Consider the following 20,672-nt stretch of genomic DNA (forward strand, 5'->3'; position numbering starts at 1 on the left):
TAGCAATTTCCGTTAATTTTTTAACAAATAGAACAAAATTGCTTAAAATTATTTATAACTGGATTAAAATTAATAAATTTTTCCTATATTTTATATCACCCTTACAATTTCTCATATTTCATATTTGAAAAAAAAAATCTTTTTAATAAAAACACTAAACAAACAAAACCCCAAATTAAGAAATAATAGTATTTAATTGAAAGTGGGTATAAAGTAAAATATAAATGACTAAAATGCCCTTACTTTTTTTAAGGATTTTAAAGAGTGTTAGAGTAATAATTAGGGGTAGTATGGAAAGTAGGAATAATTTTGTTATAAAGTGAGGACCACGACTACTAAATAAGGAAACAAGACAATTGTTTTGGGACGGACGAAAATGGAAAAACAAGGCAAATCTTTTGGGACGGAGGGAGTATATAATAAATGCGGGTGTGTTTGTTTGGGGGTTTGGATTTTGAGTTGGGATTTGTATAGTAAAAATTTTAAATTTGAATAGTTGTATGATGTGATGTTTTGGATGTAAAATTAATTTTTAATATAATATAAAAAATAAAAAATAACTATTTAATTTGATATTATTTTTTAAAAAAAATGAATAATGGATTGGAAATCCAATCCCCGGAACAATTCCTCACCCATGCTACAACCCCAATCATCACATAACATAACAATCAAACCACAGATACAATATCCACCCCCATCGGATCATCTCCAAGGTTTTTTCTATTTTTATTTTTGTAGGGTGGAGAGAAAAAAACTACTCCAACTCACCCTGTAATTTTACAGAATTCACCCATTGATTTCAACCGGGTGCATTTTTTTTTTTTTTTAATACAATTATCTATTTTATTTATATAGTTATTACTTTTTTTTAATATTATCTATTTATTTATATAGTTATTTATTTCTTTTTTATATTTATTTAATTTTTTATTTTTTAAATATCATCAACAAAATAAAAAATTATATTTTTATTTTTTATTTTTTTATTTTGTTTTAAATTTATATTTTATATTGTTACTTTTAATTTTATTATTTTTTATTATAATATTAATATTTTTATGTTTTAATTTTTAAATATATATTAAAATATTAATAAATATTCCCTCATAGTCCCAGTAGACATAGTATTTTAGGAAGACCGGTGTAATTAATAGATAATTAAAAATGTATTAATAAAAATAATTATTCTATAATATAAATAAAATTAAAATATTTAATTAATTTAATTAAAATAAAAAAATAAAATTTTAAAATTTAAAATAAAATTAAAGTATCTAATCATTTCAAAAAAAAAAAAATAAATAACAGTGAACATATTATCTAAAACGGAGAGAGTATAATTTATCAATATAATATTTAAAATATTAATTAAAAATATTATTATAATTTAAATATATAAAAATAATAAAATATTAAATTTTATATGTAATTTTGAAAATTATATAAAATAAAATATAAAAAAAATATTTTTTAACCATTGGAGAAGACCCTCCAAAAATACAAGGCAAAAATAGAAAAATATTCTGATTGAAGATAGTCTCAAGGAATAGATATTTTTCTATTTATTTATTACGATAATATAGGAGGGGAATATCACCATCGATCATCATATCATAATTAATGCATCATTACCCAAATCCCAATTAGACGAAGATGCGATTGTGATTATTGATTAGAGAGAGAGAGAGAGAGAGACATACAGAGACGACTTAAAGAAGATTTCTTGAAAACGTAAATACATAAACAATCCCATCTGACCGCCCAAACCTAACTTACTTCAATCTCTACTCTTCTTCTTCTTCTACTAAACAAAAAATGCGAGAGAGGGTACATAATAAAAAAAAGAAAACGAAAAGAAAGCAGATCAGAGTTGCGTTCAGATGGGATTGTTGTACGGTAGCAGTTTCCTACACATTCATTCCATTATTGCCTTTCCCTCACTCTTCGTCATCATCGTCGTCCTGCTACAACGTTAACACATCAGTTCCCTTTCCAAAAATTAATCATAATGTCATTGTTTTGCTATTAGAGTGTACGTACCTCAGCGCTGCCGTCCTCGTCCTCCTCGTCCTCGTCGTTCACCTCCGACCTGGATTTGTCGGACTCTTCCTCGGCGGCTGCTCCTTCGCTCTGCAGTCAGGATGAAGTTACTTGTCAATTTCAATTTTAATTGGATTATATTATAGTCGGTGGATGAAATTACTTACCTGTTTCTTATTGTAAGCCTGGAGTTTCTTTTCGTACTCCGCCCTCCTTTTATCTGCCCTGGCTATGTAAGGTCCTTTTTCCTGATACAAATATCTCAGCAAATTACAACAACCCAAGGTTGGGATAAGAGATAACGAGGGAAAGAATTTGTGCATACAGCATCTGACATGCTTTTCCACTTGTCACCGCCGGCTTTGCCAACCTACGAACGAACGTTCATCCAACAAAAAAACAGACGAACTGAGATGAGACTAAATTCCAGTTTCTCCTTGTTTTTCAAATTCAAAAACATCGACAATTGGACTGGCTGACTTACAGCGGCGACTGACTTGTTATTCGGATGCTTCTCTTTGTACGTTTTCCGGAACTCTTCCCTGCAATAACAACACAAACAAAATTACAAACAGTAATTCACTGTAAAGCAGATCACAGCAACAAATACATAACTAAAGCGGAAAACACTTTCAATATAAAACAAACTCCATACATGAAAACAAAAAAGGCACTAGCAGGCCTCTTCGGCTTGTTCGGATCCTTCTCCGTCTTCGCCTTCTTCGCCGGCTTTTTCGCGACTGCTCCTTTCTTCACAGAAAGCCTACTCAAAAGACGAACCGAAACAATCAAATCAAAACACAGATCTAACCAAAAGAAATCCAACAAACACCTACTTCGGTTCAGCCTTCTTCGTCTCCCCCTTGGATCGTCCTCCTTTCATTGCTCACCTGCAAAATAAACAACCAAAACTCGTTCAGAACCGTCGCAAACCGCTAAAATCCGTCAAACTCAGCGAAATCCTCCATCCACGGCTCACCTGCGAAAAATACAAATAAAAAGAGTCAAAAACCGCCGCGAATAGGCAAGAGTTAGTAAAAACTCACCTAAGAATCGCCGCCGCCCCTAGTGCGAGAAGAAGATGGAGAGAGAGAAAAAATCAAGGGAGATCTGGGTATGCGTATTGAAAGCGTGTGGGTGAGTATTGTATATGTGAAAGGGGAAGGGATAAGGGGTTGCATAGGAAAAGAGCCTCAAAAATTCTCCCCAAATTCACTCACACAGCAAATTGAAGTCCGGGTTTGGGCGGGATTTCAAATTCCTACTGCCACGTCAGCGATCCGCGTCTTGCCCATCGCACCGCTCCCATTGGCTGCAAGGCACTTCCCTTTCCCCTTCTCCTGGCTTTGTGTTTTCTCTGTGCTTCTTCTGGAGGGGCCTGGGGCGTAGGATGGACATATCGCCACGTGGCATCATCGTGAGGACTGCTAGGGTGACGGTCGAATGACGAGAATGCCCTTTATGGAATTACGATTTGGGGCACGATAGGCGCCGTGGTGGCCCTTTATTAAACAAATATCTATAAACTTGATATGATTCAGATTTGTTGAGTGAGCTGGAAGGGTGATTTAGTAATTTCGTATGTTCTTGCCGATCCAAATGATAAGTATTCGATGGCTTCGTACATTTTTTATGAAATAATTTTTTTGTGTGCTATGAATAATTATTTTAAAAATATCAAATAAATTTGTTTTAAATTAAATATTTTATTTTTAATTTTTTATAATGAATTTTTTTTTTAATAAAATATTATATTTTTTATTATCATTTTTTCAAAATTTCAAAAAATGATATTGAAATAACGGCGCAAATATACTTTTATAATTGCAATTGAAATTATGAGGATTTTGGTAAATAATTTTTTCAAGAATTTTTAGTTATTTTACCAGTAAACTAATTAATTTTGTGTTTGGTAAATTAGTATTTTTAGTTAGCTTATTGGGTAAAAAAAAAACTAATTTTGAAAAAATTGTGAAGGTGTTTGATAAACAGGTTTTTTTTTTTTTTTTTTTTTTTTTTTTTTTTTTTTTTTTATGACGTTGGAATCCGCAGCCACTATCCGAAAGTACTCACTGGGTAAATTTCCGGCCAAATCTAATATCCTGCAAACCTGATAAACAGTTTTTGTGAAAAGTTTTTAACTTATCGAAGAACTTTTAGCTGTTTGACCAATAAACCAGCTAATTTTGATATTTAGTAGATTAACGTTTTCAACTAATTTATTGAGTCCAAGAATATAATTTTGAAAAAACTGAATATCTCAATATTTCATATTAATTTTTTTATTATATTATTATTTTTTTTATTTGCATTTAAAATTAATTAACTCTTTCACTTATATTAATATAAATTTTTATTACACTATTTATTAATTATTTTAATATAATTTTTTTATAACTTATAAATTTATATTTATAAATTTAAAATAATTGTTTTTTATATACCAATTATCTTATTTATAAATTGATTTTAATTTTTTTTAAAATAAAGATAATATAAAAATATTAATATTATTGATTTATTTATATAATATTTTTTATCAGATATTATTTTTATTAAAAATGAATATGTTTATTTAAAATTATAGATTTAGGGTGTGTTTGTTTGGGGGTTTGGATTTTGGATTGAGATTTGAATAGTAAAAATTTTGAATTTGAATAGTTGTATGATGTGATATAAATAAGTATTGATCTGATGTTTTGAATGTAAAATTGATTTTTAGTATTATATAAAAAATGAAAAATAGGTGTTTAATTTGATGTTTTTTTGGAGAAAAAATTGGATGAATAGTTGGATTTAAATCCAATCCTCCAAACAAGCACACCCTATGTAAATATATATTAATAAAAAATTAATCTAATAAAAATATATACTAATAATTTTTGTTCTTCCATAATTTATACTATTTTTAATGAAAAAAATATATTTATTTTTCAATGAGCTTGTATTAGTTCTTTACAAAATATTTTAAAAATAATAAAAATAAATATTCTAATAAATTTTTTCTAAATTTTAAATTTAATGATAAAATTCTAAAAAAGTCTACCAATCGAAAAAAAACTCAACTAAATACTTTGAAAATAACATATAAAATATCCTTAATTATCATTTCACGTATAAACAATTAATATCATACTGTTATTTTACCAAGGGCGTATTTGACCATTAGTTTATAGTTGTTAGCTGTTAGCTGATTCAATTAATTTATAACTATTAGCTTATTCAATTAGCTGGTTTGACTAGCTGATTCGATTAGCTGTTTGTATTAAAATGTTTGGTAAAACAACTGTTTGATATTAATTGTTTATACGTAAAATGACAATTGAGGATTTTTTTCTAACATATTCAATTGTGTTCTTTTGAATTTAGAATATTTGAATTTTTTTGTTATTAGTTATTGAAATTTGTAAAAGTGTTATAGTATATATTTTTATTATAGTTAGATTTAAAAAATAATATATTTTTATCGAAAAAATTAATTATTTTTTTCTATTATAAATAATGTAAAATATAAAATAATAATTTTTTTATATATATTTATTATATTAATTATCGATTAGTTCATTATATTTATAATTTTCAACTGATCATTATATTTATAATTTTCAATAAATTTAAATTTTTTAATTTATTTTTAGTATAAATTTATATAATTTAATTTTAATATAAAAATAAATTATTAATATTTATATTTTTTATTTTGTGTTGATTTTATTAAATTTATATATAAAAATTAATTATTTTAAATTTATAAAAGTAATACTATTATATAATAAAATATTCTAATATAATTAATAAATAATCAAAATATATTTATTTGTGTAAAGTGTATAATAAAGTTTTAAAGGCAAATAAGGAATAAAAAAATTTATACTGAAAAAGCTATTTCAAAACGTTAGGTAAGTTAGCTTTTTTGGTCCAAAAAGCTATTCCAAAAAACTAATTTACCAAACACCTAAATTAGTTGTTTGATTGGTCAAACAACTAAAAGTTTCTCAAAAAGCCCTTTGTCAAACACCCTCAAAATACTTTAATACAAATAGCTAATCGAATCAACTAGTCAAACCAACTAATTGAATCAGCTAACAACTAACAACTAATTGAATCAACTAAATAACTAACAACTATCAGCTAATTGCCAAACACACCTTGTATATCCCATCGTTTCAGATTAACTTTTTTATTTTAATTTTTCTTTTCCTTATTTACTGTTAAAATTAATTAATTCTTTTACATATATTAATATATATTTTTTATTATACTATTTATTAATTATTTGGATATATTTCTTCTAATAACTTATAAATTCATATTTATAAATTTAAAATAATTATTTTTTATATATCAATTATCATATTTATAAATTCTTTTAATTTTTAGAATAAAAATAATATAAAAATATTAATGTTATTGATTCATTTATATAGTATTTTTATCACATAATATTTTTATTAAAAAAAATATATTTATTTAAAATTATAAATTTGATGTAAATATATATTAATTAAAAATTAATCTAATAAAAATATATATGCTAATGATTTTGCTCTTTTATATTTATACTATTTCTAATGAAAAAAAAATTCAATAAGTTTGCATTAATTCTTTACAAAATATTTTTTAAATAATAAAAATAAATATCTTAATAATTTTTTTCTAATTTTTAATATTAATAATAAAATTCTAAAAAAGTTTACCCACCGAAAAAACTCAACTAAATATTTTGAAAATAAAATATAAAATGTCCTTAATTGTCATTTTGTGTATAAACAACTAATATCAAATCGCTATTTTGCCAAACACTTTAATACAAACAGCTAATCGAATCATCTAGTCAAGCCAACTATTCGAATCAGCTGACAGCTAACAACTAATCGAATTAAGTAACAACTATCAGCTAATTGTCAAATACACTCTGGCTAAATTGGTTGAGTGTGTATTTTTTTGTCAAAATAAATCAATATTTTACCAAAAAAATAATATATTATACATATTTTTTATTTTTATATTATTTACAATTAGTTATACTTTACGTAAAAATAAAAAATAAAAAAAATTCATTCATACTATTTCGTAAAACAAATACACCCTTGATTAATTTATAATATACTTTTAATTTTCTTATCTAGGGATTGTTTAGATAGGTTTTTAAGATATTTTTTTACTTTGTTTGGGCGTAGACTTGAAGTTGGTTTTGGGATTGTAACTTAACTTCACCATTTATACCAAGTTTTTATTCTTCAGTTTAACTTCTGCATAGTATTATGATTCTCCACTGTCAGTCAAAAGTAAATAATAAAGGGTAGGGAGGTACCTCTCTAGTGTATAATGTTGTCTCATGAATTTTCTCAGTGTTATCGATGTGTTCATATCAACTTTTGTCGTGATTTCAACATTCTCAGTAACGGGGGTAGGCAATTCAACCTCTACGTCAGTTGCACTCCGATTATCCCGAGCTTGGTTGCTCAAGCTCGTGTTGGAAGTATCCAATTCAACCATCTCCGAATTCTTTCTATCCTCGTCACTCGACTTGTTCTTATACAAGATCTGCTCATCAAAGATAATATCTCAAGTACGAATGATCTTGCGATTAGCTTCATCCCAAAGTCGATACCCAAACTCATCACCACTATAACCGATAAACGTGCACTTCACCGATTTTGCATTTAGCTTCGTCTCAGCATTAACCTTGACATTTCGGTGCAACAAAAAATACGCAAGAAAGAAACGTTTACTAGTTTACCTGTCCACGTCTCCTCTAGAATCTCATTATTCAACGGCGTCGATGGACCTTGATAACTCCAAATAACAATATATTTTTCTCTTAACAAAACTGTGTATTACTTGAATTTTTATGTGAAAACCATCACAAGATTTTATTTATGACATACTTTATTGATTTATTTCATTTGGCATGATCCAGAGTTTGTCTGTTGAGATTAGTAACGTTTTTGACATGTTTAAGTGATGTTTATGGCCCAGAAAAGCTAAATGCTGAAAGTCAAGCGACGCTCTTACCTCTTTCGCCAACGTCAGCGACCAGACATCCGCTGCTGCAGAAGCGAGAGTAGGCTACTCCAAATATTGACTAAGTGTTCATCTCTCAGCGGTCAAGTCATTCCACTACCAGTCAGCGACGATAGCACCGGTTGAGCTGCGCCGATGCCCTCTAGCCATCTAGGCAAATGAGAAAGATTTGTGCCCTTACATTCTAAAGCGAGAGAAGCGGCACCCAGGGAGTTATGGCAGGTGCAACTACTTCAACATATTAACTGCTATCAACCGCCTAACTGCCCAACAGTTTCAACTGCCGCTCAACTGCTCTGCAACTGCCGATCTCATAGACCTATAAATAGGGACAGATACCATCTGTAACATATCATCATCACGAGATCCATTACTTTCAGGTTCCTGAGAGCTCAGCTGAGCAGACTCAGAACCCAGTGGAGGTCTTTTACATGACAAATAAAAATCCTCCTCAGCATCAACAGTTCCAGAAGGGGCAACCCCAAAGGGCTGCTAGACCACGCCCTCAACAACAATTTCATCAGCCGCAACAATTCGCTGCGCCACAATATTATCAAAGGGCATACTATCTGCAACAACCTTATTATCAGACCCCCACATTCCGTAGCAGGCACCTGTTTTTGCCCTGCCTCCCACAGTGACAAGTCAGCCGCTGAGTCTGGAGGAGTTATGGAGGAATACCGAGTGGGCAAATCAGGAGTTCTAGAGGAATACATCTGCCTCGATCAAAATGCTGAAAATGCAGGTTAGACAGATAGCTGAAGCGATAAAGCTAAAATAGAAAGGAACACTACCTGGGAAAGTCAGGACAGTCCCGAATCAAGTGAAGGTTGTAGAAACAAGAGGAGGAAAGCGAACAACATCGCCATCACTTCCGGACATAGGTATTAATCATTTTTCTCCTATTGTTTTAAATACATTACCTGTACAAGATGATAATAATCAAACGCCAAACGAGGAAGTTTGTCAAACTGAGCCACGAGCAACGTAAACCGCTACGGTGCCAATTCAAAAGAGAATGAGCCAACCCAAGCGATATCTAGGGCCCCATTTCCAATAAGGTTTAGAAAGAAGGACAATTCCAAAGAGTTTGAAAAATTTATACACATTTTCCGTAGTCTTAAATTCGCTATTCCGTTTGCTGATGCTTTGCTGCAGATGTCATAATACACTAAGGGTGTGTTTGTTTGAGGGATTGGATTTTTTTTTCTACTATTCATCCAAATTTTTCCTCCCAAAAACAACAGATCAAACACCTATTTTTTATTTTTATATTATACTAAAAATCAATTTTACATTCAAAACATCACATCAACACCTATTTATATCACACCATACAATTATTCAAATTCAAAATTTTTACTATTAAAATCCCAACTCAAAATCCACACCTCCAAACAAACACACCCTAAGTTTATAAAAGATATAATCAATAAAAGTGATAAGTTCCTGAAGTGTATGCAACGATGTAGCTGGAGGGTGTGTGCAGCGCCATATTTTCAGATGAGCTACCAAAAAAACTCTGTGATCCTATGAGTTTTATTATTATTTGTACTATAGGGAACCTGAAACCGATTAGGGGCATTATGCAGCTTAGAAGCTAGTATCAATCTTATGCCTTTTTAGCTTTTCAGTAAATTAGGGCTTTATGAACTTGCGCCGTGTAGAACTGTAATTTAACTTGAAGATAAATCAATAAGACTTCTGAATGGGATTGTTCATGATGTACTAGTGCAAGTAAATAAAATTATCTTCCCTGCTAATTTTATAGTAATGGAAATGAGCGAATATCGCGAAATTCCAATAATTTTGAGAAGATCTTTCCTTGCCACCGCTCAAGCCAACATCAACATCGCTCAAGGCAAAATTTTATTGAGCATCAGTGGAGATAAAATCACATTTTTTTATGAACAACGCATTACGTCAACCTCGAAAAGAAAATTGTGACTTTATTGATGAATTGATATGAATTAAACTCTCTTGAGAACAGTCTAACCTTAGAATTTCTAGAAAAAATTTCAGAGAAGGATGCACTCAAGCTGGAGCAGCTATAGGACTCAGATAAGCGGAGCGACAGTTCACCTAATCCCACTGAGTCCATAGATCAAGCGAACCGAGAGCCAGAGAGTGAATCCAACAAAAGCGAGAAGCTGAAAAAGCTACCAGAGCACCTGAAGTATGTATTTTTGGCCCGGAGAAGACTTACCTGCTAATAATCTCTGTCTCGCTCGTTTTGCACAAGAGGCTTAACTCCTATCCCTTCTCAAGAGAAGAAAAACAACGTTTGCATGGAAGATCTCAGACATTAAAGAAATCAGCCCAGCAGTGTGTATGCACCATATTAGACTAGATGCTGAAGCGAACTTGTACAGATAGCCTCAGCGACGCCTTAATGAAAATATGCAAGAAGTTGTGAAAAAAGAGGTAATTAAGCTTTTTAATGCATGCATCATTTATCCTATTAGTGACATCCAATGGGCAAGCCTACCCAGGTGGTCCCCAAGAAATGAGGCTTCATAAAAAAGACGAGCAATTATAGGGAGGTCTTTATGACAAGACCAGTCACGGGATAGAGGGTCTGTATCAATTATATGAGGCTCAACAACGCAGCAACGAAGAAAGATCATTTCCCGCTTCCGTTCCTTGATCAATGCCTTGAGAAGCTTGCATGTCACGAATAGTATTATTTCCTGGATGGATACTCAGGTTACCATCAAATTCCCATCAAGCGGGAGGACTGTGAGAAAAACTACCCTGTCCATATGGTACTTTCACTTATATGGGATGCCTTTCGGGCTCTACAACGCCCAATGACCTTCCAGCGATGTATGTACCACATCTCCAGTGATCTCCTGGACTCATGCATAGAAGTTTTTATGGATGACTTTTCAGTCTATAGCAAGACCTTTCCAGATGCCTGAGCAATTTAGATAGAGTGCTACTTTGCTGCATTGAGACTGATCTCGTGCTGAACTGGGAGAAGTGCCACTTAATGGTAAATGAATGAATTGTTCTTGGCCATAAGATCTCGTTCGCCGGAATAGATGTGGACAGATCGAAGGTTAGTGTAATCGAAAGAATTTCAGTGCCCTAAAATGAGAAAGGAGTGCGAAGTTTCCTTGGCCACGCCGATTTATACCATCATTTCATCAAGTACTTCATTAAATCACCCAACCACTCACCGTGCTGCTATGCAAAGATGCTAAATTTGAATGGTCAAGCGAGTGTGAGGAGGCTTTCCCGATTTTGAAGAAGAAACTCACCACCGCTCCCATCATCTCAGAATCAGTGTGGAGCGAGCCATTCGAGCCAATGGAGGACGCAAACGACTATGCCGTCGGTGCTGTACTGGGATAGGAGGTGGAGGCCAAGCTGAATGTCATTTATTATGCCAGTAAAACGCTGGACTCCTCTAAAAGGAATTACACTACGCCTGAGAAGAAACTTCTAGCCATTATCTTTGCTTTCGAGAAGTTCAGACAATATTTGATCGGGAGCAAGACCATAGTTCACACTGACCATGCAACGATCAAATATTTTATGGAGAAGAAGGAAATTAAGGCCCGCTTGATTTGCTGGTTCTTTCACTCCAAAAATTTGATATAGAGATGAAGGATCGAAAAGGGAAAGAAAACTTTTTTGCTGATCATTTGAGTAGAATTCGACAACCGGGGGACACATCTTAAGGTATTAATGATTCTTTTTTCCTGACGAGAAATTGTTCCTTACGCAAAGTAAAGAGCCATGGTTTGCAAACCTGGAAAATTTCTTAGCCACAAGACAATTTTCCGCTTATACAGTTTTAAGGGACAAAAAGTGTCTTTTCAGCTTGGCAAAGGACTATTTTTATGATAAACCTTATTTGTTTAACATCGACTCTGATGGGATTATCTATCGCTGTGTAGCGGAATGAGAAGTCCCATTGATCTTGAATGAATGTCATGGGTCTCATGTAGGAGGGCATTTTGCTGGCAGTCCACAATAACGAAAGTTTTGCAGTTTGGCTTCTTTTGGCCAACCCTACTGAAAGATGTTGATGCCTTTGCCAAGGCTTGCGATAAGTGTCAACAATTAGGCTCTATCTCGAAGCGAGATGAGATGCCTCAGACTGGAATTTTGTTTGTGGAAATGTTCAACCTGTGGGGAATAGACTTTATGGGATCTTTTCCAAATTCAAGTGGAAAGCAATATATCTTAGTGGCAGTAGATTATGTAAGGAAGTGGGTTGAAGCGCAAACGCTCCCTACGAACGAGTTTCTCTCAGTGATCCACTTCCTAAAGTACACTATTTTTCCAAGATTCGAGGTTGTAAGGACTATTATAAGCGATGAAGACACCCATATTGTGAATAAGACACTGCAATCTTACCTTTAACAGTATGGGGTTCTCCAGCATCTAACTACTACCTATCACTCATAAGCAAACGGTCAGGGGGAAGTTTATAACAGAGAAATAAAACACATTCTCCAGACCACAATCAACAAGAGTCGTAAGAACTGGGCTGAAAAATTAGATGATGCGCCGTGGGCCTATCGAACAGCCTTCAAGACGCCAATTGGGATGCCCCCTATCGATTGGTTTATGGAAAAGCATGTCACATCCTACTTGAACTCGAACATTGCGCGTACTAGGCCATCGAATATTTGAATTTTGATCTATTGCCAGCACAACAGAAACACGCGGAGAAATTACTTGATCTAACCGAGTTTCGGTATTTTGCATATGAAAGTGCAAAAATTTATAAGGAAAAGATGGAATTCTATCACGACAGGAAGTTGAAGGAGAAAGAGTTCACTAAGGGATCCAAGATCTTACTGTATGATTCTAGGTTTCACTTGTTCCGAGGAAAATTGAAATCTAGGTGGACTGGACCGTATGTTGTCAGACAAGTTCTGCCAAACGGAGCCATAAGAATGAGTGATGTGGATAACTCGACGGAAAGTGATTTCTTCCTAGTCAATGGAGCTAGACTGAAACCGTATATTGAAGGGCTCGTATTGCAGCAAGACGAACCAGAGATTGATCTGATTGAAGTTCAGAAGCTCGCTCCCTGATTAGAACTTAACTAAAATCCAGAATTGCCTAATCTTATATCCTTCAAGAGTTTTACTTGCTTTCTTTAATCGCTTTCCTAGTTATTTTTTTTTTATCGTGTTCTTAGTAGAAGTTTACCGTTTTCATAATTATATTTCATCATTTGTTTAGGGCAATAATTTCTTGGTTTCTTAGTTAGTTTATCGCTTTTATATAGGAATGTAATTATTGCTTTCCTAGGTAGTTTATCGCTTTTAGTAGACTAAAATTCAATTGTTTTCTTATTGTTTTTCTAGAGTAACTTAGGTATAATTTTAAACTTCTAACCTAAGTCTGACCCAAACCAACCCTCACTTCGCTTGTTTCACTTTGACCCATGCTGGATGAGTGTCATCCCTCGCCTAATACTGCTTACCCAATCGTTTGTCTGTCATACTTAGGAAAAATAGAAGTGTTGCTTTAACCGCTCACCCGCCCAATATCCCGTCGTTAAGCCATTATATTAATATAATAATACTGGACTGACTAGAAGTTGAACCGTCCACCTCTATGTCACTTTTTAAGTGTGCGAAGAGCTTTCCACTATTAATACCCCCTTCACTCAGTCATTTCAACTTTTACCCTAAAGTAACTTCTTGTATGCTAAAAAGAAAATGCCATTTCTCCGTGTTCCCAAATTCAAAAAATCTTCATCTTCCAACTAGTTTTAATGAAATCTGACGTGAGATCTAGGTTCTCCATGATCACATTACTCGATTTCATGGTTAATTTTTCCTGATTTCATACTCAATAACACATAATGAAAAATTATTTTTGCAAAAACTTACTATTCTTCGAACTTTTTCAAAAACCTTTCATAACTTGATTAAATATGAATCTGAGTCCATTATATGTTGGATTTAGATATAATATCTGATATTCTTATTTTCAATGGATCAATTTTTCATCTTTGAATGGATTTTCCTAAGTTTGTGATTTTCTCATTTTTTCACAACGAAACCCTCCATAGAATGTTCCGTTTCGTTGTGAGAGAAAGAAATAGGGCTCAAATAAGTGAGATTTAGGATATTTCTACCTATTTACTTGATTGTTTATCCATTTATGAATTAATGTTGCAGGTTCGAGATTTTGTAAGTTGTGCTCTATTTTACTTTATAAAGTACTGAAATGCCCTAGGTTGTCTAAGCTATCACCATAGGTCCAAATGAAAGAAAACAAAGTGTGAATGAGGAATTTGAAAAAGTTGAAACAAAGATTTGAAAGAGAGTTCAGAGGATACTTTCTACTGACGACATGAGAGTGGTAGAAAAAAGCTCCGGTGAATTGGTTGAACTAGCGTTGCCAGAAGCTTACTACAAGTGAAGGAGTGTTCTAGACCTGACTGAGGATTGGAGCGAGCTTATGAGGCTGAAATCTGTTAAGTTCAGGTAGTACATCCCAGTGTTTCTAGAGGATTACCTGAGATTTGAGTATACAAATGAGACTGACTAGAGGTATCCGGTGAGTGACTGGTGGTTGAGCTATAAAAGACTGAAGGATTTCAGTATGAGAGAAATCGAGCAGGAGTTCGCTCGTCAAGCTGCTACAGAAAAAATGCAGGCCTTCCGTTTGGACAAGATTTCAAGGAAGGATGCCGCTAAGGAAACAAAGGCAATACTGGTTTCCAAGAAGTACGATTTAGTTCACTTTGTGAACTTAGAAGTGGTGGCGGCCTACAAATGACAAAGGCCATGGGAATCCTCTACGAGGGATGATTCATCACCGAAAATATCTTGGGCCCGCTCACTAAATGGATTAAAGAGCGGGGCCTGACTTGGTTGATTTAAAATCCCAAGGATCCAGTGGATGTATCGCTGGTGAGGGAATTTTACGCCAACATGAGCCAAGCCGAATGTCCCAAGAGCATATACGTCCGAGGGAAATGGGTGGACTGGTCGGTGAAGCAAATCAACTGAGTCCTGGGATGGCCATTCTACTACTTCTCCCAAGAGATAGAGAAATAAGTTGAATGCAGGTACTCGCTCTATAGGACCTTCGCCGCCACTCCCGAATATGAAAAGAGAAATATGAAGTTTGGGCCAGTCGACAATGACAAGAAATTATGGGTAAAGTGGTCGTTGAACAGGGTTACGATAACCTCTCACGCGACCGACTGCAGGCCCAAATATATGGTCGTGCTGCATTTTATTTTTAAGGAAAAAGCTGACATCGACACGGGCACCGTCATCGACATAGACATTTGGTCACGCAAGAAGATTGACAGAACGCTTGGTTACGGGAACCTAATTACAGAACTATGTAGACGTGTGAGAGTTGATCTGCCCACTCCAGCCTCTGAACTTCAAATGAAACCGCTGTTTACAACAGCGTTTCACAAGAATTGGCTGGAGTCAAAGGGGTATAGTCTGATCCTCAAGGAGAAGAAGAAGAAAAAGAAAGCGACGGCTCCTCCCCCCTCCCCCAGCCAAAGAAGAAGATGAAAGTTGTTGGGTAAGAGATTGTCCGCTTGTTGGCGAAGGGTGAGGAAGAAGGGGAGATGGCGTGGGAGTCCGAAGAAGTGACGTAGCCCAAGTAACTAAACTATACTAACCGAAACTTAAAACTAAATTCAAATAAAAAACTAAGTAAAAAAAAAGATATTACCGGTGTCCTATTTGTCAATCGATCGGATGTGAACCCAAGTGTTGCCTAGACCCAAAACCTCTAAACTAATGGAGACTCGAACGATTTGACTAGAAACTCCGGTCGGTTTCGGAAGCCACGAACCCAAGGAATCAACCCAAAGACCTGATTTGAGAATGATACGTGTATGCAAGGGTAACCGTCGCTCACACACTAATTCCAATATAATGGAATAAAGAGAAAAAACTTTAATTGATATAAGTTTCAAGGTGTCTAACAAGTGAAGCCAAGTGCCTTATTTATAGGGGAAGCTAGCATGGCAAAAGACTCTACAACCAATGTGGGACAAAAATATATATTATCTATATCCCACTAATTAAGTAAATAAGAGATGTCCAATTAATTAGATTGAAGGGACCCACCTTATTAAATAAAATAAAACACCTCTTATCGAACATGGGTAATGATGTAAGTAGAAACTCTCATGGGTGTTATAAATTGTGGTCTTCAAGGGTGGATGCACTCCAATGTTGATAACTTTCTTCCCATTGCCCTCCATGCTTCAACTTTATGCATGTTCTCCTCTTCCAAGTGTAGAACTAATGCCATAATATTCGTTTGAAACTTCTTGGGACGGTTTCGAGTAATCGGACTTGGTGGTAGTGCAGGTTTATCGTCGCTTTTGACGACCTCGTCATTCCCCCCTTCTTAAAAAATTGAGTCCTCCATTTTCATAATCTTTTCATCTCCTACATCAAAAGTACTTAAGTCAGCAACGTTGAATGTGCTATAAACTTGGTACTCACCCGGTAGCTCAATACGATAGGCATTGTCATTAATGCGTTCCACAACTTGGAATGACCTGTCTCCTCTTGGGCTCAGCTTAAACTTCTGTCTCTCGGGAAATCTATTTTTCTCAAGTGGAACCACACCCAATCGCCTGGTTGGAACACTACATTCTTACGACCTTTGTTAGCACTTTTAGCATACCAAGCGTTTGACTTTGCAATGTTATCCCGAACCTTTGAATGCATCTCCTTCACAAATTCAGACCGTTTCCTGCCATCACTATTAAAATACTCTTTGCTAGGCAATGGTAACATATCTAAAGGTGTTAGAGGATTAAAGCCATAAATAACCTCAAAAGGAGACATGTGTGTCGATGAATGCAACGTATGATTATATGCAAATTCAGCATGAGGCAAACATTCGTCCCAACTTTTGCTATTCTTTTTTATCAAGACACGAAGTAGGTTCCCTAAGGTTCTATCGACTGTTTCAGTTTGACCATCCGTTTAGGGATGATGAGATGTAGAATATAGCAACTTAGTTCCTAATTTAGCCCAAAGTGTCTTCCAAAAGTAACTAAGAAACTTTGTATCCCTGTCCGACACAATTGTCTTAGGGACACCATGCAATTTCAAAACATTATGAAAGAATAGATCTGCAACCTGAGACGCATCATTGGTTTTCTTACATGCAATGAAGTGTGCCATTTTTGAAAATCTATCAACCACAACAAAAATCGAATCATTTCCTCTCATAGACCTAGGCAATCCCATAATAAAATCCATTGAAATATTAGTCCATGGTGCTTCTGGAATAGGTAAGGGTGTGTATAGACCGTGTTGTTGTGCATGTGACTTTGTAATCTTACAAACAACACATTTATTCACATAAGACTCCACATCATGCTTCATTTTAGGCCAATAATAGTGTTCATGCAATGCACCCAATGTCTTATCACGCCCAAAATGACCCATTAAACCTCCCTCATGTGTCTCAACCACTACCACATCACGAAGTGAACACCTAGGTACACACAAATGATTCACACGAAACAAATACCCATTGTGCAAATAATAATCACCAAAGCCATACGTAGCACATTTTGCAAAGATATCAGAAAAATCAACATCATTCACATAAATATCTTTTATGAATGCAAATCCCATAAGCTTAGAATCTAACAAGGTTAGCAACCCGTACCTCCTTGATAGCGCATCAACTACAACATTTTCCTTTCCTTTCTTGTATTAAATCGAGTAAGGAAATGTGTCCAAGAATGCTACCCATCTTGCATGCCGCTTGCTAAGCTTTTGTTGACTCTTTAAATGCTTTAATGATTCATGGTCAGTGTGAACAATGAATTTTTGTGATCGCAAATAATGCTTCCATGTTTGAAGTGCACGAACCAACGAGTACAATTCTCGGTCACACGTCGATAGTTGAGGGCAGCCCCACTCAGCTTCTCATTGAAGTACGCAATTGGCATCTTTCCTTGCATCAAAACAGCTCAAATCCCAATTCCCGAGGCATCACATTTCAATTCAAATGGCTTAGTAAAATCCGGTAGAGCTAAAAAAGAAGCATTAGTAAGTTTTCTCTTAAGAAAATCGAAAGATGCTTGTTAAGAAACTCCCCAATCAAAGTGTTTATCTTTCTTTGTAAGCTCAGGTAGTGGTGCTGCAATGGAACTAAAATCTCGCACAAACCGGAGGTAAAAGCTTGCAAGTCCAAGGAAACTACGAACTTCCTTGATCGTTTTAGGTGTTGGCCAATCCCGAATAGCTTGTGTTTTAGCTTCATCCACACTTATCCCTTCAGCACCTACAACAAAACCAAAAAAAATACATTTGTCGACACAAAAGTCGCACTTCTTCGGGTTAGCGTAAAGCTTTTCAGCTCTTAACACTTCCAAAACACTACGAATATGCTCTACATATTCTTCCATTGATTTACTATAAATGAGAATATCATCTAAGTAAACCACAACAAACTTCCCTATGGAAGTACGTAATACATGATTCATTAACCGCATAAACGTATTTGGAGCATTTGTAAGGCCAAAAGGCATGACTAACCACTCATATAAGCCAAATGTAGTTTTAAATGCAGTTTTCCATTCGTCACCTTCCCTCATTCTAATATGATGATATCCACTTTTCAAAATAATTTTAGAAAAGTATTTTGACCTATGCAGTTTATCTAGCATGTCATCTAAACGAGGGATAAGGTGTCGATACTTTACCGTTATGGCATTTACGGCTCGACAATCGATGCACATCCTCCATCCACCATCCTTCTTTGGGACAAGAAGAACCGGTACAACACAAGGGCTTAGGCTTTCGCGAATCCAGCCTTTGTCAAGCAACTCATCCACTTGCTTACGTATTTCCTTGACTTCCTCTGGACTTGCTTTGTAAGCTCGACGATTTGGAATTGATGCACCCAGAATGAGATCCATTTGGTGCTCAATGCCCCGAATAGGTGGTAATCCTCCAGTTACTTCATCAGGAAACACATCTTGATATTCCTGCAAAAGAGAAGCAATATTGGAAGAGAGTTCCATTAGCTATTGCTTAGACAAATAAACAGGTTTAATCAAAAGTAAATAAGAACTTCCCTCGTGAACTTTCAAATTTTTTGCCTCTCTCAAGCTCACAAGCATTTTTCTTTCAAGCTCACTCTTGCGTTGTTCACTTACTTGCTCTCTTTTGTCACTCTTTATTTTTTCACCCTCACTTTTCTCACTCCCATGCTCACTTTTTTCACTCTTATTTTTTTCACTCTTTTTCCTTTCTCTCTTTTCTTTGGCTTCTTCCAAAAATTGACGATGCATGTAAAGTTGGTCCTCATGGACATCCATTGGAGACAACGGCTTCAAACATATCTTTCTACTCCCAAACTCAAATGAGTATCTATTCAAATATCCATCATGATGAGCCTTTCTATCCAACTGCCATGGCCTCCCAAGTAATACGTGACAAGCTTGCATCGGTAGCACATCACAGACGACTTCATCCTCATAATTTTTGATCTTGATAGGAACCGTCACCTGCTTGTACACATTCAACTCTCCGAAATTGCTAACGCACTGCAATTTGAATGGTTTGGGGTGGGGGTGCTGTTAGCAAATTCAATTTTCGACAGCAAGTTCACTTACAATATTTGTGCAACTCCCACTATCAATAATAAGGCTACACACTTTGCCTCCAATTATGTAACGAGTTTGAAAGAGATTTTCTCGTTGTTCCTCATCAAAGGTCCTTGACATAGTGCTTAAGGCTTGTAAGGTAACCAAACTCAAACCAACACCAGAATCAGAGTCATCATCCATGTTATTTTCCTCATTTACTCTTTGATCAACCCCCTCCTCATTTTCAGATTCCGTCTCGTATTCCCCAAACTTATTGAGGATCATCGTTTTCTTGTTTGGGCATTGACTTGCAATGTGGCCTCGACCTTGACACTTGAAGCAAATGATATCTCGATTCCTCGGCTTCTCCGGATCAGCTCCAACATGTTTGTTCCGTGGCGTGTCATCCTTGGTAACACATTTTCCTTTACCGAACCCTTGGGCCACTTGGGTTTTGTCATCCTTCTTGGTATAATTTGGTGTGAAGGGCTTCGTACCAAATGTTTTCTGATTGCCCTTACGCTTCAATTGCTTCTCAATTGTAATAGCACGTTCCACCAATTCATCAATATATCAAAACGATACAATCCCACTTTGTCAGCAATATCTCGATTCAGCCTAGTCAAGATCCTCGCTACCGTGGCTTGTTGACTCTTTCGAACATCAGCCCGCATTAAAGTCACCTCCAAATCCTTGTAGAACTCATCAACTGTCTTGTTTCCTTGCTTCATTGATTGCAGTCGAACATGCAATTCTTGCGTATACGAACTCGTCACAAATTTAGCTCGCATGACACGTGTCAAATCCTCCAATGTTTGAATCATCGGTGCTCCACCTCGCCTTCGATTGAGGCAAATATTGTCCCACCAATGAATGGCATAATCTTTGAACTCAGAAACCGTAGCTCAGACTTTTTGTGGACCATCCAAATCTTGAAAATCGAAGATCAGCTCAATCTTCCTCTCCCAATCAAGATATGCTTCTGAATCATATTTCCCGTAGAAAGTTGGGATTTGGAATTTCATAG

The 20,672-nt window shown here is 34.9% G+C and overlaps 3 protein-coding genes across 4 annotated transcripts; 1 reads left to right on the top strand and 2 right to left on the bottom strand.

The window, feature by feature from the left end:
- Positions 1–1,646: 1,646 nt before the first annotated feature.
- LOC127242343 (HMG1/2-like protein) lies at positions 1,647–3,254 on the bottom strand. Of its 2 annotated transcripts, none has more exons than XM_051261847.1 (8): positions 3,090–3,254; positions 2,880–2,933; positions 2,699–2,806; positions 2,528–2,585; positions 2,369–2,413; positions 2,211–2,291; positions 2,044–2,133; positions 1,647–1,967 (listed from the first exon to the last, which is right to left on the bottom strand). In XM_051261847.1, exons 2-8 carry the CDS (start codon positions 2,924–2,926, stop codon positions 1,941–1,943), a joined length of 456 nt encoding a protein of 151 aa, XP_051117804.1. In that variant the 5' UTR covers positions 2,927–2,933; positions 3,090–3,254; the 3' UTR covers positions 1,647–1,940. The 2 variants fall into 2 exon arrangements, with proteins under 2 accessions (XP_051117804.1, XP_051117805.1); XM_051261848.1 differs by having other exon boundaries at positions 1,647–1,964; positions 3,090–3,253.
- Positions 3,255–11,401: 8,147 nt separating this feature from the next.
- On the top strand, positions 11,402–13,124 carry LOC127242391 (uncharacterized). The gene is made up of 4 exons (XM_051261911.1): positions 11,402–11,430; positions 12,027–12,414; positions 12,502–12,694; positions 12,736–13,124. Exons 1-4 carry the CDS (start codon positions 11,402–11,404, stop codon positions 13,122–13,124), a joined length of 999 nt encoding a protein of 332 aa, XP_051117868.1.
- A 3,480-nt stretch (positions 13,125–16,604) lies between these two features.
- LOC127242392 (uncharacterized) lies at positions 16,605–20,469 on the bottom strand. The gene is made up of 8 exons (XM_051261912.1): positions 20,239–20,469; positions 19,715–20,176; positions 19,214–19,633; positions 18,758–19,042; positions 18,507–18,510; positions 18,222–18,336; positions 17,204–17,538; positions 16,605–16,831 (listed from the first exon to the last, which is right to left on the bottom strand). The coding sequence occupies exons 1-8, from the start codon at positions 20,467–20,469 to the stop codon at positions 16,605–16,607; spliced, it is 2,079 nt and encodes a 692-aa protein (XP_051117869.1).
- Between the last annotated feature and the right edge of the window lie 203 nt (positions 20,470–20,672).

This window comes from Andrographis paniculata, unplaced genomic scaffold, assembly GCF_009805555.1.
Source record: "Andrographis paniculata isolate CXL003 unplaced genomic scaffold, ASM980555v1 Contig86END, whole genome shotgun sequence".
Lineage (NCBI taxonomy): Eukaryota > Viridiplantae > Streptophyta > Magnoliopsida > Lamiales > Acanthaceae > Andrographis > Andrographis paniculata.